The 27,968-nt window shown below is 31.3% G+C and overlaps 4 protein-coding genes across 7 annotated transcripts; 3 read left to right on the top strand and 1 right to left on the bottom strand.

The window, feature by feature from the left end:
* Nucleotides 1-1,973: 1,973 nt before the first annotated feature.
* Nucleotides 1,974-7,633, top strand: LOC130955181 (uncharacterized). Its single transcript, XM_057881999.1, has 13 exons — nt 1,974-2,432; nt 2,802-2,899; nt 2,988-3,074; nt 3,159-3,321; nt 3,426-3,494; nt 3,734-4,465; nt 4,863-5,005; nt 5,126-5,323; nt 5,464-5,554; nt 5,652-5,817; nt 6,350-6,457; nt 6,565-6,664; nt 7,369-7,633. Exons 1-13 carry the CDS (start codon nt 2,277-2,279, stop codon nt 7,382-7,384), a joined length of 2,127 nt encoding a protein of 708 aa, XP_057737982.1. The 5' UTR covers nt 1,974-2,276; the 3' UTR covers nt 7,385-7,633.
* Nucleotides 6,655-19,466, bottom strand: LOC130955182 (uncharacterized). 2 transcript variants are annotated; one of them, XM_057882001.1, is made up of 5 exons: nt 19,168-19,466; nt 19,041-19,085; nt 18,616-18,933; nt 17,731-17,903; nt 6,655-6,738 (listed from the first exon to the last, which is right to left on the bottom strand). In XM_057882001.1, the coding sequence occupies exons 1-5, from the start codon at nt 19,355-19,357 to the stop codon at nt 6,655-6,657; spliced, it is 810 nt and encodes a 269-aa protein (XP_057737984.1). In that variant the 5' UTR covers nt 19,358-19,466. The 2 variants fall into 2 exon arrangements, with proteins under 2 accessions (XP_057737984.1, XP_057737983.1); XM_057882000.1 differs by lacking the exon at nt 6,655-6,738 and adding an exon at nt 14,211-14,581.
* Nucleotides 9,134-13,694, top strand: LOC130955183 (uncharacterized). Its single transcript, XM_057882002.1, has 9 exons — nt 9,134-9,520; nt 9,968-10,014; nt 10,120-10,222; nt 10,391-10,477; nt 11,388-11,471; nt 11,724-11,777; nt 13,114-13,194; nt 13,324-13,369; nt 13,472-13,694. Exons 1-9 carry the CDS (start codon nt 9,218-9,220, stop codon nt 13,537-13,539), a joined length of 873 nt encoding a protein of 290 aa, XP_057737985.1. The 5' UTR covers nt 9,134-9,217; the 3' UTR covers nt 13,540-13,694.
* Nucleotides 19,467-21,521: 2,055 nt separating the features above from the next.
* LOC130956209 (vacuolar fusion protein CCZ1 homolog B-like) lies at nt 21,522-25,558 on the top strand. Of its 3 annotated transcripts, XM_057883259.1 has the most exons (10): nt 21,530-21,897; nt 21,971-22,064; nt 22,406-22,589; nt 22,694-22,732; nt 22,844-22,953; nt 23,513-23,608; nt 23,724-24,182; nt 24,392-24,547; nt 24,662-24,891; nt 25,197-25,558. In XM_057883259.1, the coding sequence occupies exons 1-10, from the start codon at nt 21,710-21,712 to the stop codon at nt 25,225-25,227; spliced, it is 1,587 nt and encodes a 528-aa protein (XP_057739242.1). In that variant the 5' UTR covers nt 21,530-21,709; the 3' UTR covers nt 25,228-25,558. The 3 variants fall into 3 exon arrangements, with proteins under 3 accessions (XP_057739244.1, XP_057739242.1, XP_057739243.1); XM_057883261.1 differs by lacking the exon at nt 24,662-24,891 and having other exon boundaries at nt 21,522-21,897; XM_057883260.1 differs by lacking the exon at nt 22,694-22,732 and having other exon boundaries at nt 21,535-21,897.
* Nucleotides 25,559-27,968: the final 2,410 nt, after the last annotated feature.

The following is a 27,968-nucleotide window of genomic DNA, read 5'->3' as shown; positions in this document are numbered from 1 at the left end:
GCTTTTGATACATAAAACAAAGATATATGGCGAGATAGAGTCTTCTTGACGAATATCCCTAAAAGGAGTAAATTCATCAAATTCCTCCCCATTCTATAGGACTTGCATCCTTGTCATAGAAATACAAGATGTAATAAGATTGGTAACATGCATAGGGAGACCAGCATCATCAAGAGTCTCGTACACAAAACTTCACATCATTTTGCCATACGTTTTTTCTAAATCTATTTTAATAGCCATTCATCTTTTCGGTCCCATCTTATTTCTTATGAATGCACTAATTTCAATTCTATTTTTTCACATGCCGTTTAAATATAAGTACTTTTGTAAAATATTTTTAATATTTTAGTTTTTATTATATACTTTTTTTCTATAATAATTTAACATTAATAAATTTTGTAATATATAAATATGTTATTTAAAAAATTGTATGATTGATTAAACATATATTTTGTTTGTCAAAAAATACGTATATTTTTAACAAGAAATCAAGAAATCAAGAATCAAAACACACATTTTTTTATTTTCGGGTTTTTATGAAATACATGTTTTGTAGACTAAAAAAATATGTTTCTTAATCGTATAATTTTTTTTATTAAATAACATTATCAATATTACAAGGTATAATTGAAACCGGTTGTGTATAAATAAACTTGATGAAATATGTTGGAGATGACAATGAGAGTATTTAAAGTGCTTTCACGTTAACTCCAAAATGACAGTTTGAGGTACTTGTAAGGGACACTGATACCTATGCCAGCAAAAATTTAAGTTAATTTATGTGAGGATTGAGTTGAGAAAATACTTGAATTTCTTGAAATTTTTATAGGAAGAGATTATAACTTAGTTATTTGAATTGATGATCTTGTCTAAAGTGAATGTGTGGTTTCTTCTCTTGTTGCGTTGAAAGTTATCTCACGTCGCGCAATTATTAGTATTAAATTTGGGTGTAACACAAAGTATTTGAGTGTATTATTTAAAAATTTTTGGTATATATATGCTGATAAGTTCTGCATAATTCAAAACTCTTCTTCTCCCTTCTCCTCATCTTCTGCTGCTTCTTCTCATTCTTTTTCATCATCATCATCTTCTTTTTTTTCTTATTTTACTCTTTTAACAAGAATAAAAAAAATCAAACAAAGAAGAAGAAAAAACATATAATGCTGCAAAATTATTTGAAAGAGGATGAACTTACATTCATTCAACTAAAAGAAAGAAAGAAATAAGAAAAAAAAAAGAAGAAGAAAAATACAGCATTAGATGAAACATTTTTTTGTATTTGCATTAAATGAGTGTAACATGAAGATATTTGGATGTAACACGAAGATATTTGAGTGTATTATTTAAGAATTTTCGGTGTATGTGCGCTGATAAGTTCTGCATAATTCAAAACTCTTCCTCTTTCTCTTCCTCATCTTCTACTGCTTCTTCTTTTTTTCATCATCATCACTATTTTCTTCCTTTTTTTTTATATACCTTTTTCTTTTTATTTTACCTTCTCAAGTTTCTTCTTGTTTTATTCTTTTAACAAGAATAAAAACAAAAAAATCAAATAAAGAAAAAGAAGACATAATGCTGCAAAATTACTTGAAAAAAAGAATTTGTATTCATTCAACTAAAAAAAAAAAAATGAAAAAAAGAAGAAAAAAATGTAGCATTAAAAGAAACATTTTTCTATATTTGCAGCAAATTTTAGTATAACAGGAAGATATTTAGGTGTAACACAAAAATATTCGAATATATTATTTAAGAATTTTTTATATATGTATACAGATAAGTTCTGCATTATTCAAAACTCTTTTTCTTCCTTCTCTTCATATTCTGCTACTTTTTTTTTTTTACTTTCTTGTTTCATATTATCATAATTTTTTTTAAAAAGACAAAATTAAAAAAAAAATACATAATGTTATAAAATCAATAGAAAGCTTCGTTCTCTTCAAATTTTTCCTTTTATCACTTTACCAATTCCTTCCCATCTGAATAGCGTGATCCCTTGAGATGGGACCTTCACGAAAGTTGAAAATTCCACATTCGTCCCTAAAATCTCCGAATTCATTTTCAAAACCTCCCCTCCCGCCACCCCACCATTGAAGGAGGGAAAAGATGGAGTTCCAAACATGCTTCAATTTTCTTTTCATCTTTTAATATTCTCCATTCTCCACTTTCTTCGCATGCTGTAATAACAACACAAACCCCAAGAACTTCAAACTCCACACACACACTCACACACTCCATTTTTCAGAGTGCTAAGTTCAACTTCCAAACACACACCAACCATGGCAATTGAGCTTGATTCTCATCAAGAGCTGAACCACGGTGCCGGTACCAAGGTCAACGCAACTTCACAGAAAGCGAAGCGTACAAAGGCGCCGGGAATTCGTGTTGTTGGGAGCAGAATCTACGACTCTGCAAATGGCATAACTTGCCATCAGGTACATCTTTTCTAGCTATAATTTTTCATCCCTCAACAGCGAAGAAGCTCAAATCTGAAGGTGTATACTGTGTAATGTGTTAGAGAATTTGTGTTACTGAAACTTTGCGAAGTGCTTTATTTTATTAGCTGGGATTTAATCGTTTAATTTGTAAGATTTAAAATAAATAAATAAAGATAACAGATCTTAGATGCTACTTGCTAGTCTTTTTCAATGTCTTATAATGGGAGTTAGATGTTGGTGGTTCACTCAGAACTCCAAAATAATTACAATAAAAGTAATAAATAAATACATAAGAAGAAGAAGAAGAAGAAATTGTCTGTTGACTTGTTTTTTGGTTATTTAATGTTAATTTTGCAATGTTGATAGTGCCGGCAAAAGACAAGGGACTTTGCTGCTATGTGCAAGAATTTGAGAAAGGGAAAGCCTTGTGTCATCAAATTTTGCCACAAGTGCCTCTTAAACAGGTTAGGTTCAGTGAACCAAAAAAACACATAAATTAGGAGTACAAATAGAGAGGTAGAGTAATGGATATCTTTGGTTGTGTTAAATTAGATATGGAGAGAAGGCAGAAGATGTGATGCAACAAGAAGAATGGATCTGTCCCAAGTGCAAGGGTTCTTGCAATTGCAGTCTCTGCAGGCAAGTAGTTTTTGTCTTCAAGTTTTCCTTCTGTTTTTGTGTTTTTACTGTTTCACTGATATTGAATGAGGAGTGATCTTGTAGGAAAAAGCGTGGCGAACAACCCACCGGCCAGATGGTGAAGGTGGCCAAGGCATCTGGCTATAATTCTGTATCTGATATGCTTAGAGTGAATACTCCTGAAACTTTGGAAGTCCTCAAGCTCAAAACTAATGTTTCTCCTAAAAAGAATTCTGCTTTGAAAAAGGTTTAATCATTTTTCTTTCTGCCCTTTATACCACCTATCATATATTTGGCAAAAAAATAGAGAGAACTAAAGTCACGTATTTGTGCTGGTTGATGATATGACAGGATGCTGTGATTAATGGGGTACTTGTAAGCAATGTTGTTACTAATACAAAGGCAATTGCATCAGACAAGGTTAGCAGATGAGTTATGTTATGTGTATCAATTTGACATAAGATAATGTGTTGACTCGCAAGTTATTCACCATTATACAAGATTTTAATGAGTATGCGCTCTATTAAGATCTTGCTTAATGGTGGATGCGTTGTGCTTCGGGATGTGTCGTATGACAAATGAGTACAAACGCATATCTCTTGGCAGATAGGTTTTACCTTTTGAATTTGCTTGGTGTTTGTGTTTGTTACTTCTTGCAGGAGCTTGTAATTGATATATCAGGTGAACCTGAAAAGGAAAATTCATTGGATGGAAACAAAGCTTCAAAGCTCAACTCTCTCAAAGCTCAGAAGACATCACCTGAGAAGTCTAGGAAGATGAAGCGTGAAGGATTAAAGGAAATATCTAATGGCAAAACCATTGATGATGCTGGCAAAAAAAGGAGCTCAAAAAGGCTTAAAGTCTGTCATGAAGCTAACGGTGGCATCAAGGGTTTCAATGATGTGTCTGCAAAGGAAATCAAAGTAAATGCGAATAAAGGCATCATTCATGACAAAAAAGATGTGAAAGAGAAAAAACATGAATCTAAAAAGGAAATGAAGGTAGATATCAATCACAGCTTAAGTTGTGGAGAGAAGAATTGCCCTGAGGTGAGGGGTGCACATGATTTCTTCCCTCCTAGCACTTTGGCTTCAAATAATGTGTCCTTCAATCATAATCAACCTAAAGCAAAAGAAGATATGCATGCAAAAGTCTTGAAAGGAGCTGCAGTGACTGCCTATGATCATAATGCTGTCAATTCCCAAGCTGAAGGGATAGCAAAGACTCCAAAGGATGGAGCATATCCTTTCAACAAGAAGATAGAAAAGATTCAGGTTGAAGTTCTTTTGCCAGCTGGTGACGAGTTAAAGGATATATCAGACGTTGAGTTCCAACCTGAAGATGTTGGCAATGCCTTGCAGTTTTTAGAGTTTTGTCGATCATTTCGAAAGGTATACTATTATGTTATATGTCAGTAAAGACTAAAGACAAAGCATGTGGTTTTTATGTCGAGTTTCTCTTAAATCTTTGTTACTGTTGCCTGATGTAGTTGGCTAGCTGAAAATGTATTACTGGTAAATTGTTTTAATGCTTTATATCATAGTCCAACTTTGAGAAATATTTTCTGTTAATTAATATCATGCAATTCAAAAATCAAATGTGATATTTACTTTTAAGTTGATCATTTAATTAGTGATCACATTTTCCTTCCTTGTAATACTTTAAATTCTACATACAATGGTGTTACCATTGCAGAAATAACACTTATTTTTACAGTGTAGCTGCACTCATTCAATGTTGCTTTTTGAGTTTCAGCTGTTTTTCATATTTCTTCTTGTTTATTATTAGGTCCTTGATGTCAAGAAAGGAGAAGCTGAAGCAATATTACGAGAATTAGTGCGAAAGCAAAATCTGCGGCGGACACAGAACACCTTGGTTGTTCAGTTCCATATTAGATTGCTGACTCTGATACTTGTTGATTCAGGAGTCAAGTATGATGCTATCATTTAGCTTCTCCCCTTCCCCCCCCCCCCCCCCCCCCCCCCTTTTTTTTTCCTTAGGTTTGAAGATCTCTTAATTTGATTTTTCCTTCTGGGATCACTTCTCTGCAGTTCTCCGCCCTTAACTACTGCCAGTGGAAATAATTCATGGTTGAAAGCTCTGGAGGATTTAATCTCTGAATCCAAACTTGCGCTTGAAGGGTTTCCATTGGATTGCTTCAAGGAAGGAATTGGTGGATATCATGAATTAGATTTATCCAAAAAGCTCAGTTTATTGAATTTTCTGTGTGATGAAGCTTTATGCACAGAGTAAGCAACTCAGTTTAATTGGAAATTTTTTCAAAGAGCCTAATGATCCTTATGGTTCATTCTCTTAATAGTTTTCTACTTTTACTCGCTTTGTTTCTAGTCTTCATTTTGCTTAAAGTGGTTTGAAACATAATGTGCAGGAAACTGAGGAGTTATATTGATGAGCAAAATGTAAGATTTGCTGAAGAAAAGAAAGAAGCAAAATCTAAGATTGCTGCAGCTAAGGAAAAGGTAACTAACTACTTGAAACTTGATTGTTATATGTTCTTTGTATCTGGATGAGTGCTTCTGTTACTTTGTGTATACGAATTAATATATGCTTCAACAGGAAAAAGGACTAAAGCAGAAGTTACAAGATAAGCTGGCTAATGCTATTGTGAAAGACGGTGCTCTCCTTTCAATTGCTGAGCATCAAGCTATTATGTCAAAGATAAAAAGTCAAGCAGCTGAAGCTCATGCTGAAGTGATTGAGGCAATGGGCCTAATTCCGAAAGGTTTGTTCTTACATATTAGAGTTCACACTCATCAAACTATATAGCACAAGCTACAATTTTGGCCTCAAAGATTTAGTATTGATGTAATGGCCTACGAAAACAGAAATGAAGCTTAGCCCCTTAAATATTATCTGAGTCTACAAAATGCACTTTTTTTAATATAAATGACAAACAACTGATGCATTCAATTCACTTTTTGTGAGAATATTTGGATAATAATTTAATCGATATATAAAAAAAGTGAAATTCAACCTCTATACTCCTTTTTCATTTTTATTTTGAATTTTTGGTCATTGTTTAAAAGTATTGCAAAAAAAGTGCATGTAGTGTAAAATCACAATATAAAAAGTGAAAAAATATCTTATTTTTCTATACATAATGGCATTTAGAGTATGTTTCTCTATATTTAGTACATGGGTCAAAATAATAATTTACTCAACTGTGATTACCTTTCTTTTTTTTATTTTTTTTTTGTTAGTTCTTGTTGTAGTGGTTGATTTTTTTCTTTAATAACCTTTTCATTTTTTAACAGGCAAACAACATTCTGATGCAATGAGAATAGAGCCTGTGTTTTCAGATGGTAATCAGACATTTTGGAAACTAGAAAGTTATAATGGTGACTATGCTCTTTTGTTACAAGGTAATGCAATGAATCAGCCCTTTTTTTCATTCTTTATTGTGGTGAATTCCATTATGAGTTGAGCTCTACTGCTCTAGCAAGTTTTCTAAAAGAAAGCAAAAACACAGATATCAAAATGGACAACGAAACTGGTGCGACATCCGATGAAAGATGGTTTGTCTATGGTCTCGAGAAGAAGGATGAGATTGATAAGTACATTACCTCAAGGTGAACACTTTTTTATTGATCCAGATAGGTTGTTCTTGTGCTTTTTGTTTTGATACTTCACATTGAAGAATTATCTGCACCTTATATTAGTGAACATGTTTATGAATGCAACAAGTTTTTTTTAGTAATATTGCAATATTATCTACCCTAATATTGATGCTCAAATAATGTAACTATTCGAGTTCTTAATAATAAAATGCATAAGAGCAAACATTTCATTAACATGAAGAACTAACCTTCATTTGCATGAAAAATAAACATCTGTATGCGTATAAAACTTTCACTGCATATCTTCCATCCATTGATGACTCCATCAATGGTCCCAATATCATGTCTTTAACACCAAAAACGGGTAATGAGCTTTGTCTAATTTTAATAATTTAAATTTAAAAATTGATTATTTTAATTAATTGAAAATTTAATTTTAATAATTAATTTAACCTTTTGTTTAGATCGTTGTTTATATATATATATTTTTTTGTGACTAAACGTTGTTTATATTGTTTAACATTTATATTGTTCACTTATACTTTTTTATATTCAAAATTTGTAATGCAGTATATATATACAAATACATAATAGTTAGTTGATAGTTAATTTTTAGTACGTATATGTTAATAGTGTTTAGATACTTTAAGACTCTTAAAAGTTGGTGATAGTTGATGTTAGAAATTAATACCAATTTCTTGTATTCATTGAAGCAGGAAGCTAAGAGGATAACGAAGGTTTCTTCCGTAGCTGGGTCCGTATTTTTGTAATGAATTGAGCGACTAAAAATGTTTCATTGTAATTACAATTTAATAGATTAATTTGAGGTAGGGTTAGTGTCTATAGGACCATAACCCTTGTGGCCTTATCTATGTATTCTGTAGGGATCACTGGGGCAAATGCAGATACACTTTATTGGAAAGTGAATTGTCTCCAACAATCAACATTTTAAAATAGTTGAATCTAGTTCGTGGTGTTTTCATAGAATCTCATATCTTAATGCATGTTTTGAGGATGATATTCAAAAGATGGATGTGGAATCCTTGGTGGGGAAAATTAAACTTGATCCTTAATTCAATATTTAATCTGATAAAACAGAAGATAATTTAGTTTTTAATAAGAGTTTTTATGGATTGTATCAGTACTTTTAAAAGTTAACGAGTTTTACCTTTATTTTCGGTGACTATGATTTCTACTTGATTTAATCGAAAAAAAAAGAAAGTAATACCCAAAAAACATGAAGTTATTTATTACCCAATCGATGATGATAATAGATAAATTTACAAATGAAAAATCTGTATTCTATTTTTAACCAAAGCCAAACACATTACTCCTAGAAAAGAAAATATTGTTTCTACTGAACACATTGTCTTGAGGGTAAGAAATAAAAAAAAAAGATTTTCTATTCACTTGTTTTTATTTATTTGTTTATTGAATAATTGTATAAAGTGATGATTTCCTAAAATTGATTTATATTTTATAATGTCAATTTCATTTATTAAAAGTGTCTTTTTCTTATCATTTTATATAACTTTTTTTTATTTAATAAAATTAGGTGATTAAATCTTTTTTTTTAAATAAGTCTCACTTATGGTATTTTTTTTTTCATCATCATCCTCTTTTTTTTTAATATATTTTTTTTATTTGTTCTCCCTCTTCTTTTTGCTCTTCATCTTCTTTTATCATCATCTTCTTCTCATTCTCCCTACTGAACACACTCTGTCTTGGGAGTAAGAAATAAAAAAAAAATTTTCTATTCACTTGTTTTTATTTATTTGTTTATTGAATAATTGTATAAAGTGATGATTTCCTAAAATTGATTTATATTTTATAATGTCAATTTCATTTATTAAAAGTGTCTTCTTCTTATCATTTTATACAACTTTTTTTATTTAATAAAATTAGGTGATTAAATCTTTTTTTTTTAAATAAGTCTCACTTATGGTATTTTTTTTTTCATCATCATCCTCTTCTTTTTTAATATATTTTTTTTATTTGTTTTCTCTCTTCTTTTTGCTCTTCATCTTCTTTTATCATCATCTTCTCATTCTCCTATATATATATATATATAAAGTAAAATTATTAAACACGACAATTTTAATGCACAACACAAATATTTTGGTGTTGAGTACATTGATATTGAGTTAACAAAAATAACATAGCACAGAAAATTTATACTATATCAATAAATTTGTATTAATGTAAAAATTTGTGTACTCTTCAAACAAAAATTTCTATACTAAAAAAGCACAAAAAAAAACAATGACTAAAAATTACAAAAATACCCATTCATATAATATTATCACTCATTCGTTTTTATTCGTACAGTAATTATAAAAAATAATTATTTTTATTTATATAATAACTTATAATTAAATATACATTTTAAAATTTTTGAAAGGGACAATTTAAAATTAAATTTATATATATCCAAAAAAAATATATTATTATTATTTTCTGAAAGATAATGAGGACACGTGATCCAAATTTTGGCGGTTGAGGAGCAACGACCACTCTTTCGCTAAGATTCCGTAGGGCGCTCAAAATTCACAAACAAATCCGAAAATGAGAATAGCAGGTGGAGCCACGGTGTGCTCCGGACACCGCTACCCCTCACTTCCGTACTCAACTCGGTCACGACCGGCTTCGACTCAATCGCAACTCATATGGCATAGGAGAAATAGTAGTCACACCAATGGAAGTGCTAAGGTTTTTTTGAAAGCCAACGAGAGAAAGTTAGTGTTGCTGAGTCCTCTCAGAGCTGCTGAATCGGATTCTTCGACCACACAAACCGCTTTGTCAGTTGAAATTCCCAATAACAATTACAATAAAACCCTCATTTCGGATGATGGCTTCTCCCTTTCTAAGGTCTCTTTCTATTCGCTATCAGAAGTTTATGCAAATTTAAGCACTAATTTAGAATACAAGTCGGTCTGTGCTTTTATTTTCTGTTTTAGTTTCAGGAATTTTTGTTTTTATAATTCTACTAAGAAAATGGTGTGGAAATAGTGAAAATAATTAGTGAGTTTGGTTTATATTTTTATTTTCTATTTTTATTTTGATATTTTGCTTTTGTGATTTTGTAAAGAAAATAGCATATGAAAACATAAAATACTGCAAATAGGAAAAAAACCTAAGGTGTTATTTAAGTTTGTTTATTTATTATTTATTATTTCAGTGATTGTTGATGCAATTTGAGTCATTATTAGTTCATGGAAATCTAGCACTAATTTGGGAATAGAAATCCTATAGTACGGGCTAACTAACCAGTATTTTGCAATTACTGGCGTTATTTATGTAGTTTAATGGTTGCAGGTTTCATTTGGAGTGGTTGGTCTAGGTGTTGGACTCTCCCTCTTGTCGTGAGTTCTATTTTAATTTTACTTTCTCAAATTCTTCGTTTGAAATTGCAACATGTATGAAGTGCTTTGATTCTTATATTAGCCTTTTGGTTTTGAATTTTACAGCTATGGTTTTGGAGCATATTTTAATGTTCTACCTGGATCTGAATGGTCTGCTATAATGTTAACGTATGGCTTCCCACTTGCAATTATTGGCATGGCACTTAAGGTGATAAAAGTCTTATAAATGTGATTAGTGTTGTATGATGGACATTCATAATAACTAAGCTGTATAAAAGATAATCATGCTGAGAGTCCCACATCCTAATGCTCTTTGAACATTATTTATTTTCTTCTTACTTTTACAATTGGACCTTTTTTTGCATATTTGCTACAGTATGCAGAACTCAAGCCAGTTCCATGCCTCACATATTCTGATGCTCAAAGCTTGAGTGAAAAATGTGCAACTCCAATTCTTAAACAGGTAATCTCAATATTCTTTATTGCTATGTAATCTTCCTTGTCATATATGTTTCTATTCTTTTCAGGTTGTTGTAACTGGGAAAATATACTCTTTATATTTCTGATTCATGTGATTGTCTGCTGATTCCATTAATACAACAACAATAATTTTCCGTGTCCCACTATAACGGACGACTAGCTATAGTGTCCTATTGTAAATGATTATAGACTAACCATTACATTGATTCCATTTAATTTTTGTATTCCTAACTCTCCCCTCGCAACTGATTTACCCGAGAGCAATCAAGATTATGTGATTGAAGAAAGCAAATAAATTGATATTTAAGTTTTGATCATTTATATATCACAGTTTAAATTTCTAATTTGGAATTCTTTCTTTATTAAATTCTGTAATTCTTTAGGTACTTTCATTTCAATTTAAATTGTCAACGGTTATCATCATGTTAATTAGCTAACATAGAGAACACATTTACAAGCATCAGCTAGCAAAATGATCAATTTGAGGATTTATGATTTAACTCAAGTCAACTTGTTTATTAATTGTGCCTGTTAGGTTTCACATTGTTTTTATATTTAACCAGAATTCATATGGGAAACCCAATCTTTGTAATACAGAGTTGATTAACTTACATCCGTGATACATGTCAAAAATTTGATAATACCTACACAAATATTGTGCATCTGTTAAGGAAATTCAGGTTATTAAAGAAATCGTAAATTTTAAGAAATCATGATCAAATCTTACATTGTTTTCAAATTAATATTGTCATTTCATTTTCATCTATTAAGTAATTTACTCGTATACTCAATGTTTCTCTATTCATTCATACGTACTCATTGCAAGTATATCACAATCTAGATGATTTAAAATATTATATTAATGTGCTGCTAACCTTCTTGTGCCGTCTTAGGTAAAGAGCGATGTCACTAGATTTCGTTATGGGGATGAACAACATTTGGACGAGGCATTGAAACGGATATTCCAATATGGTCAAGTATGTTATTTTAATTAGTGTGTTATCTTTTTGTACATAATCTTTTCTTCGATTTCATATTTGACAGAATAGAAAGTAGATTTTTACTTTTCTTCCATGTATTTGAAATGGACATAAATCAACACTTGATCTAGGAAAACTTTTGACATCATTAGCTAATAATGAGCTTTTTCACCCATTTCTCTTTCTGCTTGTGCAACCTGATGTATTTTTGTTCAGTTTTGAGATAATTTTATTTGTTTTATTTATCAGGGAGGCGGAATACCAAGAAGGAGCGCACCCGTTCTACAAATGATCCGTGAAGAAGTATGCATTTCAATTTTCGTTAATGCAATATCAGTACTATCATTTAAGTTTACTTCTGCATTTTTCTCGTCTGACTTATTAAATGGTGCAAAAATTTCAAAAGAGGAAATAACAATGCAGGTCTCATTGAACTGCTTTAAATATTCTGATTTTTCTGTTATGTTCTCGTTCTATTACTATTTATATAATTTTAAGATTATATATTATTTGAATGCTTTCAATGTCATGGACTCTGACCACAATTTAAGTTATAACATTAATCGGATATCAGAGTATTGAAGGAAGCCAGGTAGGAAAGAAAGAAAAGAAAAAAAGATAAAAGGAAAAAGAATAAAATAGAGAAAAAAAGTATGTGGTTCTTTAATTTGAGGCAAGTGCATTTGTGAATGAATTGTGATTTGATGAACATGCATGCTATATATTGTTGTCTTTGCATCTTTTGTCATATTCTTATTATTCTGTTGTTTTTCTAATCTTCACACACCTAAGAAGATCAAGGAGAAGCTATTTCCTTTATATATATATATATATATATATATATATATATATATATATGGTGTGAGGCTCAGAGTAAAATACTCTTCCCTGCGAAATTTCTCACTTCTCACCAAACAAAACCCTAATATCCCCCTCCCCATTTAAAATTGAAAGGAAATAGTTTATTTTCATTTCTTTGATGCCGATCAGAGATGCCGCCTAAGTAGCAATCTAAAGCTGATTTAGCGAAGAAGCAGAAGATCGTAGATGACAAAACCTTCGGTCTCAAGAACAAGAACAAGATTAATAATTACATACAAATGAGAACTAAACGTATTGAAAATGTTAAAACGAATGTTTTAAAAGATTCTTCTATATTTTACATCTAGTTGGGTTTATTATTCACCATCATATATTATATTATTTTGTTTCTCATATAAATCCAATATGTATATATATTAAGATAAAAATATTTCGTAGACAACTTGTTAATAATTAAAATAATGCTAATTAGAATGTTTTATTCGCATGATACAATTTATTCAGTTTTCCTGGGAGTTGCAATATCTTGCTTGTAACCATCTGAATTACAAACGTGCTCAATACCTGTGTTGTCTTTGAGCACTTTGAGATGCACCTAACACCATTTTTCTTGCCTCAATCTTTGTAGGCTCTTTGCAATTCATTCCTGAGTTAACTCTAAGTGTATTAAGATTGGCCTATAGAAAAGTCTATTTCACTCCACGTCTATATGAGTTGATTGTAACTCCTTAATACAACTCAATTTTGATTTAAAGATGATTGGTATTGTGCTATCTTTTCCACATGTCATTCATTCTTTTTTTTTTATGACTTATAGGTCACTGATGATGGTAAATACAGTTTGGTGTTGGTTTTTGAGGCCAAGGCTCTACAGTTGTCAGATTTTGAACAGAGACAGGTATAAAAAATTGACTGAATCTCTTTTCAAATGTAATGTGCATTTCTTATTGTCTACAGTTCTAAGATATTATAAAATCTGGATTTTTAATACTGAGTACATGTGCTAATTCTTCCAACATTTGTTTAGGCTAAATTTGCATCATTTTTTGGGCCAGGAATTACAGCTGAAGTTGGTGAGTATTATAGTTCAGAAAACTAAGTTTATTTGCCAATATTTACTAATTAAAAATCAAGGAACATGAATGAGTACATTCTGACATAATTTCTGGATGCAGGTAAGGGTGAAAAAGATTTATACGAGGTTCGTCTTATCTCCAATACAGACCCCAAATCATCTTCATGAAGATCTTGATCTTTATTCTACTCTTCTATCTTATTTGTTTTAGATAAGTCACAAGACTTGGTCCTTTGAATGGTGTAAAAGTATTAGATTCAAATGTATTCAATCATTGTAAATTATTTTAACATATATTCATAAGAAAAGAATTGCAATTCAAAGATGAGCATAGCCCATGTGATAGATTATTAATTTTGAAATGAAAAATCTTATTAGGCCTGCTATTTATAGATAGTTAGTTAGAAGTGGTTAGTTATAATAGTCAGTGACAGCTGTCTCCATGTTATAGCTAGCCATGTGATTAGTTAGAGTTAGTTACATTTACTTTTATGTGAAACCAAACTAATCCACCAACAACCGCAAATTTTTTGGTTCAATTCCTACTAGTTGCACATCAGTTGGACTGTTCCTCAAGCAAGTAGTCTATCTTATTTTTGTTCAAGAATAAAATCTTACTAATTGTCTAGTTCATCTTCGACATTATATTTAGATTTAATGAAATATGATGAATTTAAAAAATATGTTTATAAATATATGATTATTTTAGAATATATTAATATTTTATTGATTTAGATTTAGTTTTTTAACCCTGTTCACAACAGAGTAAAGTCAATCTATATAAACTTCTTATTAAGTAGAAGGAGTGGGGTAAAAGAAGATACTAACAGACTTCAAAATATACAAATCATCACTTGTTTGCATTCGCACAGAAAATCCTGAAAAAATATACCACCATGGTAATAAGTTGCGAAAATTGCGGAAGAAAGTGAGAGAACAAAGAAATTATTGGCATCTCATCATCCTAATGTAGTTGCCACTTATTCTTTTAAGATATTTTCAAACTCTTTCTTTAGCAACCTTTAAAATGTATGAAAGATGTAGTATTCTTTCTGCGTCTTTCATTATTCTCTCTATGCCTCTTATTATGCTTCATCCATGAAAAACACCCACTTCGCCTGCAAAGTTGCACATCTCTCTTCATATACTCATTCTTTCTTCTTTCTGATTCTTTTATTGCTTCCCATGTTTCTTTACCTTGCATTTCTACCTGCACGTGCAGTTGTATTATACACATTAATTACAGGTTTGGTATCAGGTCTCTCTCTATATATATTTGGTATTCTTTGTCATCATTTAATCAACCTTTTTGAATCAAGTATTATTTTGGTATATAATAAGTTTGATAGTTTGATTCAAGTTATTATATGCAATAGTACTTTATAGTTATATTATTTGTAAATTGTAATTAATAAAATGTTTATAAACCTCTAACTTCCAATTAAAATTCCATTGTTAGACGGACCAAACTAAGATCTAATATTGATAAAATAAGTGAATGTACTGAACACAAAAGATTTACATACTCCAAAATCGTTTCTCTGTCTTTATGAGTCACATTTTTAATTTATTTATCATTTTACAATTATATTTTACAAAATAATATTTTACAAAATAATATATAAGTCATCGATTATTATGTTATGTGACGTATTTTAACTTTATTTTATATTAACTTACTTTTTCATATCATTTTAGTTATGTGACACGTATAATTTATATGGATGTTATTAAGTACTTATATCATTATATGGTTTTGTGGGATCCTATAATCTGAGGTACAATCTTGCGTGTTTTATGTTTTTAGTATTACCTTTCTGAATCCTGCATTGATGAGTTTGGAAAACTCTTATTTAATTTTGATGATGAACAAACATTATTGAAATATTCAAATACAAAATTATTAATTTAATCCTAATTCATATATGTTTAATTAATAATTTTGTTGTGCAGATTTTATGATGGGCCGAAAAATGTGTTTCTGACTTAAGCCCAATAATTAGCCTTGTTGCATGCTTTATACTATGAGGCTGAAATTTTATATTAATGGGCCAGAATAAATATTAATGTTGCAAGCCCAACCAAATGCTTTCTTGTTTGCTTCCTATGCTTGATCCGCTACACAACTCATCAGGAAAGTAAATGTTAACCAATTGGGCCAGCTTTAATCTCAACACTACAAGCCCAAGTCTCACAAGTGGTGAATGCTTCCAACGGAACCAAGTATTAACCATGTGATGGATTTCAAAATCTATTACATTGTTAATTAATGCATGGGGAACATGAGAGAGAAAAATTCAGCTGAAGTGATTGATGGTTATTATGACTTACACGCCACTCTATGTTAGGGAAGTAAAAGCAAGCTATGCCTAATTAATTTGTTTAACCTCTTTGCATTGCTTTTCTTCAGATTCTTTTCATTCTCTCTCATCTCTTTCTTCTTCTCTATTCGGTCCTTGTCCAGGAAACAATGGAACAAATGTTCTTCAACACCGAAAGGAAGATGTTGCATGCGCCTAAGACCATCAAGCTAATGATGGCAAGAAAACATACCAAAAGAAAGATGAGCTGTGGCTGAGATTACTACCAAATGTGGTTAGATTTGGTGAGGTAATCTTGAGCCTTTCATGCTCAAAAAGGGAAGTTGAAGATTCGGCCAAGAGGGAGATTCTTGAAGCATGGCTTGTCTTCGATTCTGATCAACCACCACAGGGAGTAGCTAGAGTGGCGAAGTGATGGTTGAAGGCAGAGATTGAAGCAGATGAAGTCATTATCATCATGAGGCATCAAGGGCCAGAAATCCATCTTGGAGAGGAAGCCAAGGATGGAGAGCCCGGATTGATGAAGGGTGATGATCAAGAAAGGACTAGAGGTAATTGCATGTTGGTTAATGCATGGTTATCTCTTATCTCTCTGAGTGGCCGAACCGGTTCTGTGTTTGTTGAAGGAGGAAGAAAGTTGGTTCGGTTTTGGCTTCAAGTGTGGAGGCTTTCCTCTTCTTTAAAAAGGGGGAACAACCACTGTTTGAAGCAAGGAGAAAATTTGAGAGTGCAAGGCACAGAGTTCTCAGAGCTACCTGAGCTAACAGATTTCTCTTCTCCTTCAATGTTTTCTGTTTAGTATTTTTCTGTTTAATTTTGTCATGTCTTGAGTCTCATGGTAAAAGGCAAACAGTGAGGTTTGTAATGAAAAAGCCATAAGAGCGGAAAAAGGCAGAGAGTGCAAAATTAAAAGAAAAAGCCATAGATGTCTTAGAGTTCCTTTGTTCATCTATGTTGTGTATCATGATTCTGTGGGAATCCCCTTGTAAGTTGGGTTAGCACTTTACAAGTTGTAATCAGATTGATTATAGTGAAATTCCATCATGTTTGTGATGGAGACTGGATGTAGGCTGCACTGCACTTAGCAGCCGAACCAGGATACATCTTGGTGCAATCTTCTTCTCTTTCTACTCCATTTCTGTTTTCAACTACACAGGAGAAAAAGCCAGAATTATCTCGTGCCAAGTGACGAGACAAAACAAAAAGTCTCGTGGCAAGGGACGAGACAAAACCAAGTTGCTCGTGTCCAATGACGAGCAAAAACAGAAAGATCTCTTCTGAAGGTCAGCAAGTGGTAGCTTCAAAAAGGGGGCTAAGATTCAACCCCCCTTCTCTTAGCCACTGAAACCATCATGCATAAAATCTTAATTATTTTTGCTACCAAAAGAATGAAGGATGAGTCAACTTATCGCTATCAAACTTTAGTACTACTACTTTTGATGTCAAGAGGGTCTTATTTTAACTATGTACATACATTTTCAAAAAAAAAAATATTAAATCATTTTATTTTAGGTGAATTAAATTAATTATATATTACTATTTTTATTAAATAAATCTTTTTTTAGATGACTTTTTTTGTTTAACAAAAATATATATGTATTCAAATCAAATACTATATTTTTGTGTTTAAATACATGTATTATTTTAATTTTTTTTAATACATATTTTATATGAATGACTAATTTTTTATTTAGTAGCTGATTATATATATATATATATATCATGATTGCTCATTTAATAAGATTACTAATAAGAAAATAATATTACCTAACTTTTCAAACAAACACTTATTTAAAATCAAACCTGATTTTTCTTTTTTTTATATATATATTAATCTGAAAGTATGAATATTATTTAAGGACAAAAGTAGTGGACATAAGACACCACAATGTTTTGGACCACTTGTCCCTTCACTTGATGGAGTTCATTAATAATGAAAAGAAGAATGAAATCTATGCCTACCACACTAGATTGGTAATCTTAATTGATATATAAAAATAGATTCGACTAACTTATTTGAAACCAAAATAACACATACCTCTTCTTTAGATTTGTTTATGGCAATTGAATTAGGTGAATCTTCATAGTATGGCTTTGTTGATCTCTCTGGAATGCATGATGTTAGAGCACTATTGCCACTGCTTGTACTAAGATAAGGAGTTGTATTTTGAGTACCATCAGCCTCTATTGTCATTTCCTCTTTCTTAATTTCTGTATAAATAATAAATAATCATAATAAAGTAAATTATTCTACTATTACTGAATTATAATGGATAAATTGTTATTTTTTTTTATCTGATTAGTCTTCGATTATAACCAAATTATAATGGATGGATCATGTACCTAAAAATATAGGTCACATAGAAGAGCCACGTTATGGTAATAGGAAAATATTATCACATTCTTAGAAAATTTACATTAAAAACATTTTTTTTAATAGATTTTTAACATAAAATTACTAAACAATAAAAATAACAACAAACAACGACGAGAAAGTCTTGTTTCATTATCTAAGATCAGTTACATGAGTTAACCTTATCTGTATTATATGAAATTATTTACATGAAGATCTCTTCAAATTACTTCCAGTGTAAAATTAATATACTCAACAAAAAAAAAATCTAATTTTCACTTTGTTTACAACTAGTATTTTTTTAAAAGATATTACTAAAATTAACCGTATTATGTGTATACAAAAAATCAGTCACCCATATACAAATAGTTATTTTGGTGTACACAAAACATTTTTTACTAAAATGATACAATTCTAGAAAGAAAAGAATTATATTAAAAGCTGTGAAATGATAAATGATGTTGAATAAAGATTTTAAAGAAATGACTTGTTTTGAACTGTGTCAGTGTCACCAAGTAAAAGTAAAAATACTATAAAGAACTTGTTTCCAATAAATGTATATATGTGAACCTGGATTTGGAAACTGAAGAGCTACATCATCATCATCTTCTTCTTCTTGTATATTACTGTAGATTGAAGGCTTTGTTTGGATTTGTCTTGAAGAATAAACTAGAGGATCAGACACTACTCTAATAGTAGTGTTTATTGTTGATGATGGTTTTCTGAATGATCTTCCACTAAGAGATTTTGCTGATAAGCATTCCATTGGTACCTCCCCTGAAATTGGGTTGCATATATATTTCTCTGCTTCACTCCACTTTGAATTCAATGCAAACCCATCTGGGGATAAGCATTCCCAGCTACTTCTACAGTACCTTGTTTGCAATGCTGCAATGAGGGACCACCATTATGCAATTTATTTTTTTGGAAGAATTTTCAACAAAATATTGTAAAATACTAAACCTGAAGGTCACGGGTTCAAGTCGTGGAATCACCTTTAAGAGCGGTATTGAAAGAATAAATTGAAGGATCTATTTCATCTGAAACAACATATTTGGAAGTAATAAAGATTAGGAACTTGAATTGAATTAAAATAAATCAAAGGATGGTTCTAAATACTACCTTTAAATGAGTATCCAGGTGAGGAAGCAGTGCTAGAAATGGTTGTGTTTGATCTAAAAGACCTTGTTGTTGTTGTTGTTGTTATGTCTTCTCTAATGTTTCTTATATATGATGCTGAGTACCTTCTAGGGTTGGTGTTATTGAACTCAGAATCATCTTGTTTTCTGGAACTGTAGGGTGAGGCTTGCATTTCAACTGTGTAGAATTGAATTGAATTTTTGTTCTAAGGTTGTGTATGGTTTTATTTGCAGAGGTTTGATACTTCGATGAATATAGAGGCTTTAATTATTTCAGGGGAAGAATAATAAATAGGTGGTATGTGTTATTAAGGCTAAGAGTGCCTAAGTAGATATATTGGTCTTTTTCACCTCAGATATGCCTCTGTCTACAACTATTTTTGTTGTTTACAGTAAAGATCTTATTCTTACAAATAGAATTTAATTTTGATGTAATGATTTAAAAAAATAATGTACCTCAGATATGACTTTTTAATTGATACGCATGGATGAGTTTACAAAACAATAATGTACCTTAAAAAAATTGCTGAGAGTAGTTGTTAATAAAATTTCATTATCTAATGAAGATTCGGTTGTTGGTTTTATTTAAGGAAGGAAAAGTATATGGGATGTTCATTTTACTAGTGTACGGATGGTTATTTTAATATTAAAATTTAGAAGGTTAATTTGAAAGTGTAATGTGTTTTTATTTGATTGGTGGTTGTTCATATTGTTTAACAAAGTCATTGTCTCTCTAGCATTTCCCGTGTGCGGATGATTATCCTAATATTAAGATTTAGATGGATAATTTGGGAGTGTAGTGCGTTTTTACTTTATTGAGTCAATTTTAAAACTTATTGTTTACAAAAACCATTTTCTATCTAGCAAAGTTCTTTACTTTTAGAGTTAAAAGTTGAAACCGACTCGATTTAAAGTTTTTAAGTTGTCTAAGAACTTAGAATGACAAATATAATAGTTAATAAGTTGGCAAAATTATAAAAACAAATGTTTTATTTGGTATATTTTTTCGTTTATCAATAATTCTTTTAATAAAATCTCTTTATTGATCAAATAACAAATAGTGTGCTAATTTATTTTAGTTTAAAAATTATATTATATAGGCGTACATTTATAGACTTATGCTCCAATTGCTTGTATCAAGCAAGGATTGTCGTTAGAATTTGTGGCAAGATGAAAATGAGAGGCTGACATTTATGTGGATTATGAACATACCCTCTCTTATCTTTTTTTTTTACCCTTAATATAATTCTTTATTTATTTAAACTAAGGGACAAAATTTGGTAGTGGTCTTACCTTACTATCATATTATGTGAGTTGTGAAATTTATTTCACTTGTTCAAACGGAAGTCACACCAGCTCACCAAATCATTGATTTTTTGCTATGAAATACTTACTCTTGGTAACTAATCCAGGAAAGGATTAATTATTTGGTTCATGTAGTCTTACAGAATTTATTATAAGAATTTAACTTTGATGCAGTGTTAATGTGTATTTAGTGATATAACGTTATATTAGTAAAAATAATTAATTTTTATATTAACCGTGTGAATGATCATTCAAGAAAATAATTATAATTGTACGACTGTATAAGACATTTTATATTATTAGTGCATCAAAATTAAATTCTTATTATAATTTAAAAATGATAATTTATTTTTTCTATTGAATAAAATTTTTAATTAAATTTTTTAGTAGTTAATTTTAGAAAAAAAAGCAGTTAAAATAGTTGCTTATCAAGTATTTTATAATTAATCATATATTAAATATAAAAATTGAATATTTCAAGAACAGTTTGATTTTCAAACAAAAAATAGTTAACATAATTTAAATTAAAATTTTTATCTAATATAAAAATTTAATTACTAATTTTTAAAGAAAAAAATCATAAACAGCGTCTGACAATTATTTCAAAAGACAACGAAACTTTTAATAAAAAAAACTCAACTCAATTCCTGAATTTTACTTTTGTGGGATTAATTAGTCTTATGCCAAAAAAAAATTAATGTTAATTTTTATTAACATAAGGACTAATCAATTATAAAAAAAATCAGAAATAATTGTAGTACTTTCAAAATAATTATTGGAACCGATTAGATATTCATTTAATTTTTAAACTATTGGAAGCTTTCACTTACTGTCTTTCTCTTTTATTCGTGCGCATCTATGTAAACGTGTTTAAAACTTTAAATTAAATTGTTGAATGATTATTAAAACTTTTATCAGCAACTGTGATTTATCTGACACTTTGTCGTGAGAAATTTTTGATTGTCTATAATATTTTTCAATTTGATAAATTAAAGCTTAATTCGTCACAAATATGAATTTCATTTAAGAATTTGGAGAAGAATTGTAGCAAAGATTAGTAGCTTTATGAAATTTTTAGTATATAGAATTGAAATGAGCAATTGCATTGGTAAATGATAGGGTTTAGAGTAAAATGGAATGTGGATTAGCATAATGATGAAGGAAGCAAAGTAGAAAAGCATATAAATAAGAAGGAAATCAAAGAGCGAGTAATAATCATAATGAGAATGGGGCTGTCTTCTGCAGCTACAGAAAATGAATGTGTAGAGCTATGCATTTTCGATTTGCGGAGAGGCCAACACGAAGGCCAAGAACTCGACAAGATCCTCTTCTTCTTCCCCGCTGGCCTCCCCTTCTCCAAGCAACTCTCCGTCGTTGGCCTCAGCGAAGGCCTCATCACTTTCACCAGGTTCATCCTCGATTTCTTCTTATTACTCTTTGATTTAGAACCTTCTCGATTCTGATTCCATGATTTCTTCTAGGATTTTCTCTCCTGAGGCTGCGTGCGAGGTCATTGAAGCTGAACGACATTCTCACATCTTCTACGAGGCCGAACCCGATATATGGATGGTTATGGTCTGTTTTTCCTTAACCCTAATTTTCTGTTTCTACCTTTTCCTTTGTTCATGTTAGGACGAGAACTTACCGTATTATTGTTTGAGAAATAATTTTGTACGTCCTCGTAACTTCCATTAGAAGGTTTGGGAGAGCTTGTTGATTTGAGTTCTAAGCGCTATCTTAGAAATATTTACATGTTTTCTGAGCACAGTTAATGCATGATCACGCCGCGTTTACTCTGATCTTGAATTTTGTTTAATTTTTAGGCATTTTTAAATAAAAGATGAGTGATATAAATGTTCTTAGAGCATGCATTAAGTGTTTGCAATTTCTTGTGATGTGAAGTTTTTGCCTTGTAGGTGGTTGAGAAAAGCAATGATTCAGAACCTATATGGAGAGATGATGCGTTGAGGAAAGTTCTTAAAGAAATCCACTCACTTTTTGTGATGTTTCATGGAACTATAAGGGCACTGCTGGAGAAAGAACCTGGTGGAGGACTAATAAGGCGTCATCTGTATTCCTTTGTCATGGATTATCTAAGGGGTATGAGTCATCATATTAGTGCAAAATCGATATATCATGATTATCCTTTAGTTTGAGTTGAGATTCAAAATATTTCATTGTAAGTCATAACTCATAATTGTCAGCATGTAAAAAGCGGCCTCCATGGAATAATTGCTGCTGCGGTAATGGTGAAGTTGCTGTATCAAATGATTTCATTTGGATCTGTGCTGCCTGACACATGCTGAAGTAGCTGTCTCTCATACCTTATTTATCAATTTTCTCTTGTGAGGCAGATTATCTTGTGGGGAAAAAGCTGCTTTTACCGTCGTTCCGTGATTGCCTAAAGGAACAAGGAACTGTGCAGATGTTGACAATAGGCCGTGAGGCTGCAATTGAGGTTCAGGTAAGTTTTAAGTTGCGAATTGTGACGTGAGAAGGTCTAGGAAATTTATGTAAAAGTATGATATGATGATAGATCCTCGGATTATCTCTTTGGTCGATTCTAAGTTTTATATACAAAGTAGACTGTAGCCCAGTCTGATTTCTCTAAGTTGACTTTGCAATGCTGTCTTTGGGTTTCATCAAGTCCATACAATACGAGTGATTTGTTACAATGAACAAAATTGTTTGTGCAAAAGATGATGTGGTTATCTGATCCTTTTTTTGCGCATTCCTTTGTTCTTTCTTCCAAATGCAAGTGTAGCTCTTGAAATGAATGCAACACATGGTTTGATAAATTTTATTATTCTGCATTGTCATAAATTTATTTTCTTGTGATTATCCTTACTGCTTCTGTTAGATGTTCCCCTTTTGTTCTGTGAGGGCGTTGTTGATTTTGATAATTTACATTTGGTATATGTGTTAGCATATTTTAATCCCATGCTTCGGATCATATCCACATAAGATGGTGACTATATTGCAGTTGTTCACGCTGTTTTATTGATGTCATCCTTTTTTGCCAGTCTCTTGTCAGGGTGCTTGAATCTTCCGCTGGAAACATGCCCTGCTACTCTCTCATTTTATTTCAGGACCTGCTGGTGTCGACAACACTATCACCTGTATGGTTTTAATCATCAAGTACAATACTGTTTTTCAATGATGGAATAGTTTTGGGCAAATTAGTGGTCCTTCATGAAGTTTCTGATTAACCCTGACTATTGACTCATTTGTCAGGATGACACCATCAATTTGTTTACATATGCTGTGCTAAGGTTGACTCCACAAGCTCTATCTGTTGGTGTAAGTTCCTGGTCCTACCTACGAAAAGGCAATACTGCATCCAGTGTTGCCATTGAGTCTAACATAGCCATTCCAAGCTCTGCATCTGAAAGTTTCTATGGTTCATCTGAAGTATCCCCTACCGAAGATAGCCAGTATCATGTGGTGAGGCCCTTACAAAGTGAAAAGTGGTCCAAAGGAAAAGATGGTTATCTTGTCACGGATTTATGGGGCGCAGAGGTTGGTACATGGGTGTTTGCCACACCAACAGTTTGGCTTCGACAGACTGGTGAGAGAATGTATCTGTGTGCTTATCAGCATAGAAACCTTACGTTGTTGCTTCTTATTCCTGTATCCTCTATAGCCAATGGGGAACAAGGAGTGTCAGCGGTGAAGCAGCAAGTTCTTGAACAGGTTAGTACTTTTTCTATTATATTGAATATCTTGTTTCCTAATAAATTCTGAGGAAACCTTTAAAATATGTCACATTGTTTAATAAGAATTAGTGCTTTAAAGAAACAAATGAGGTTAAGTTTTATCCATCAACAAGTTATACTTTATGAAAGGTGGATCTTTAGGAGGTCTAATGCAAGCCTCATCTTTTTCTTTGTTGAATACATCAGGCATCACTTAAGATATTGAAAGTTGAAGAGAAACTATCGAAAGGATGGGGTGGTGAGAATGCATATCATGTCAGTGGGTACCGATATTTATTAGTGGATGGTGATAGAAACGTGTCCAGGGCTACTCCACCAACAAAAGTTGCAACCTTAACTAAGGTATGATACTGGCATCAAGATGTGTTATGTATTTGATATGCATTTTATACATTTGCCAGCAAACTCATTAACTTAGAAAATGTAAAACTTGTTTCGTTTACGCACTTGGTTCAGGAATCCTTACTTGCTATGAATAAGCTTAGGAAAGAGGTTGAGTTGGAGAAGAGTAGAGCAAAGCTAGATAATGTTGGTTGTGAAAAAGATATGGAGGTGTGCATTAGAGCAAAAAACAACGCTTGGGTTATCTCTCGAATCACTAGAGGGAGGGAGCTTTACATGGTTCTAGAAAAAGCCAATGAAACCCTTCTATATGCTACAGATGCTGTTGAGAAGTTTAGCAACAAGTATATTTTCTTACATATTCTTATTAGTGCATTCCTCTGTTTAAATTATTATTCAATATCATCATCATTATAATGAAAATATCACAACAAAAGGGTAAAACATAACTATAAGTTAAAGTTGATCAGATTTCAAGTCAAGAACTTATATTTATCTAGAAATGCATACTTACTCAAAAGGTATTTCAACATTTCCGTAATTAGTTCTTTTAACATTCAAAGCTACATACTTGAACTTTTATTGACTTTTACTGAACTGACCGAAAAAATGTAATTGTAAGTAATATATTTTATGTTACTTCTTGTAGATATTGTGATGGAACTTTTTCGCTGGACTAAAGAGACAGGATGTGCAGATTGAGTGAGTAGTAGCATTAGCATTAGCGTTCTTTTGACCATCCCCAATAAGTCGGGTACTTTCTTAGTCTTGAAATTTCCTTGTAGTAAGTTGAAGAAAGAATCTACCGAATGTATATCTCTCTGTATATTAAGTGTAATGTATACTGTTCGAGGGTGAGATCCATTAATGGTGCCCTGCATCTTGAATTCTAGACTGTAAAAAGGTGAGAGGAAAGCTCTGTTGTTCTGCTCTTTCTATCTCCTTCTTTGTAGTAAATAATCATGTAAACGCTGATTATTTACTATATAATCAACATACTTTTTTTTTTCATTTTCCATTTTTTATTTGGAAGTGGTAAAACTATTTTAGGAGCCAGGTACCAGAATTTTGACTCATCCCAACAACTTTGAGCTTGATCCCAAGTGTACTGCATGCCACTCAGAATCACTGTCTTAAGTGATATTTACTATTTGGATTGGAATATAATAATGAAGAGGGAATACTCGTGTTCTCTATTGTAATACTCAAGCTTTTGTTTCTTACCTTTTAAACTTGTTAAATGCTCATTAGATATTAGTTTGAGTAAACGTAAGCAAAAAAAGCACAAAAATTAAAGGCTTATGTTATGACAAAAGTATAGATAAAATAATACTATGTTTTGAAGAATCAACAATGCTATATTAGGTTGTTAATAACACCTACTCTAGACTGTAGTACAAAATTAAAAGTTTTTTTTATTCGTTGTTTATGTGGTTCGTTAACATAGCCTTTTTCTTGAGGAATAAAGATATTCATAGAGAAAACGTAGAAGAACGAGGTAAATATGGAGGTAATCATTACGGATAACACAAAGGAACCTGTGTCAATTAACTATGGGATGTCCATTAATCTACCGACACACGCCAGCTTCTTGTAAGTCACTAAATCATATTGAAGAAAGAAGAAACGATTGGATACAAAAATGCTATATCCATGTCAAAAATTGGTCATCAAATTAGCTATTATATATTTATATATAAATTTATGTATTGTTTAAGTTATTTTTATTATGCATTTATATTTTAATATAGAGTAAGGTATCATTTTTGTTCTTAACATTTGGGGTAAATTCTATTTGTGTCCCTAACATTTAAATCGTCTTATTTGTATCCTAACGTTTGTAAAAGTGATTCAATGTTATCCTGCCGTCAATTACACATCATGAACGCTTTAGTTTGAGTTTTAAAAATCTCTTCTTGAAGTTAGAATACAAATGTTTAGGATAGAATCGATGATCCACTCCGAAAAATAGCTCATCAAAAGTTGAAACTAATTCCTACAACATTTACATAATTTACTTTTCTAGGGACATAATTGAATCTAAACACAAATAGTGGGTATAATATTAAAATCGAACACATTCAAGTGAGACCTAATTGAGAATGAATGTATCCAAGTGAGAATAATTAAAAAATATAATCTGATTTGTTAGTATAATTGATAGTAGAATAACATTGAATCACTTTTATAAATGTTAGGGATACAAATAGGACGATTTAAACGTTAGGGATAGGACTTACCCAAACGTTGGGGACAAAAACGATATTTTACTCTTAAATATATATTTTTTGCATGTATTTTGTATTTGTATATATATTATATATTTTTAAAAAGTATTTTGGAAAAGAAAATAAGATTTAAGAAAGATATGACAACAGCTACAAATACAAATATACAATAGGTATGACAATAGCCTCTCTAATTCAACTGTAGTAAAGTTTCTTTCGAACTTTCCAAATTTGATCTATTGAGTCTCATTGTAAATTTGTAAGATAGTGAAATAAAATCCCAGTTGAGGGTAAATTGATCTGGATTGTTACTGTTGCTTTTCCAGGATAAGGTTCTATCAAATCTAGGATTGGAAAATGTGCAAAATAGCAACGTAGTGGCTGGTGATGCTAGGTTGTTTTCACTTTTCTGTGTGAGCTGGGCGTCAAGTGGAGACTAAAATTGAGTGGATGTCGCTTGTCAGAAGGGTAGGAATGAATAACTGGTGAAGAAAGTGTTGGAATCACAATGTTTTTGTTGTTGCACACGTGTTTGGTTTAGTCTAAAGAGAAAAAATGCACGGGACATGGAAGACAAAAACAAGTTTGACTACGAAGACAAACATTAAAACTAAAATTTTTAACCCCAACAAGGACGGACAACTGAGACACTGGGAAATAAATTGTTTGCTCTTATAAAAGATTCATTTTTTTTTTATTTTGATTCATATAGAGTTTCTTTTTTTTTACTAATTTTAATCTAGTAACATTTAGAAAACAGGTTAAATACTGATGTAATATGCCTTACTACATCGGTGTTTCGGATTTGTCACGGCAACACTTAACTACACTATCCCATTCCCTCCAAACCACTACCGCTAACCGTTGGGATTGGTTCATTTTTCGTGCAATGGTGGATGACAACAATAATAGTAGATACTCAAATTAGACTTTTAAATGTTTAGTCACGTTACTTCAATTTGCATTGAATCATAAATGGCACCTAAATTAAACAACGTGCATTATGTTAACCCCTAGTTCATTTCCCGCCTGAAGTTTCTTTATCATTTACAGCTATTACTCAAATGACATTATTTTGTTACAAACCTGTACATCCACATTAGTATAGGTCAAACGATATCAAGAGGAAGATATATAATTTGAGAGATCAATTGATGCAATAAAAATTTGATGCATCAATTTGACTGGTAAAC

This window comes from Arachis stenosperma, chromosome 10, assembly GCF_014773155.1.
Source record: "Arachis stenosperma cultivar V10309 chromosome 10, arast.V10309.gnm1.PFL2, whole genome shotgun sequence".
Lineage (NCBI taxonomy): Eukaryota > Viridiplantae > Streptophyta > Magnoliopsida > Fabales > Fabaceae > Arachis > Arachis stenosperma.
The sequence above is the reverse complement of the archived record's forward strand: the minus strand, read 5'-3'. Positions and strand labels throughout refer to the sequence as shown.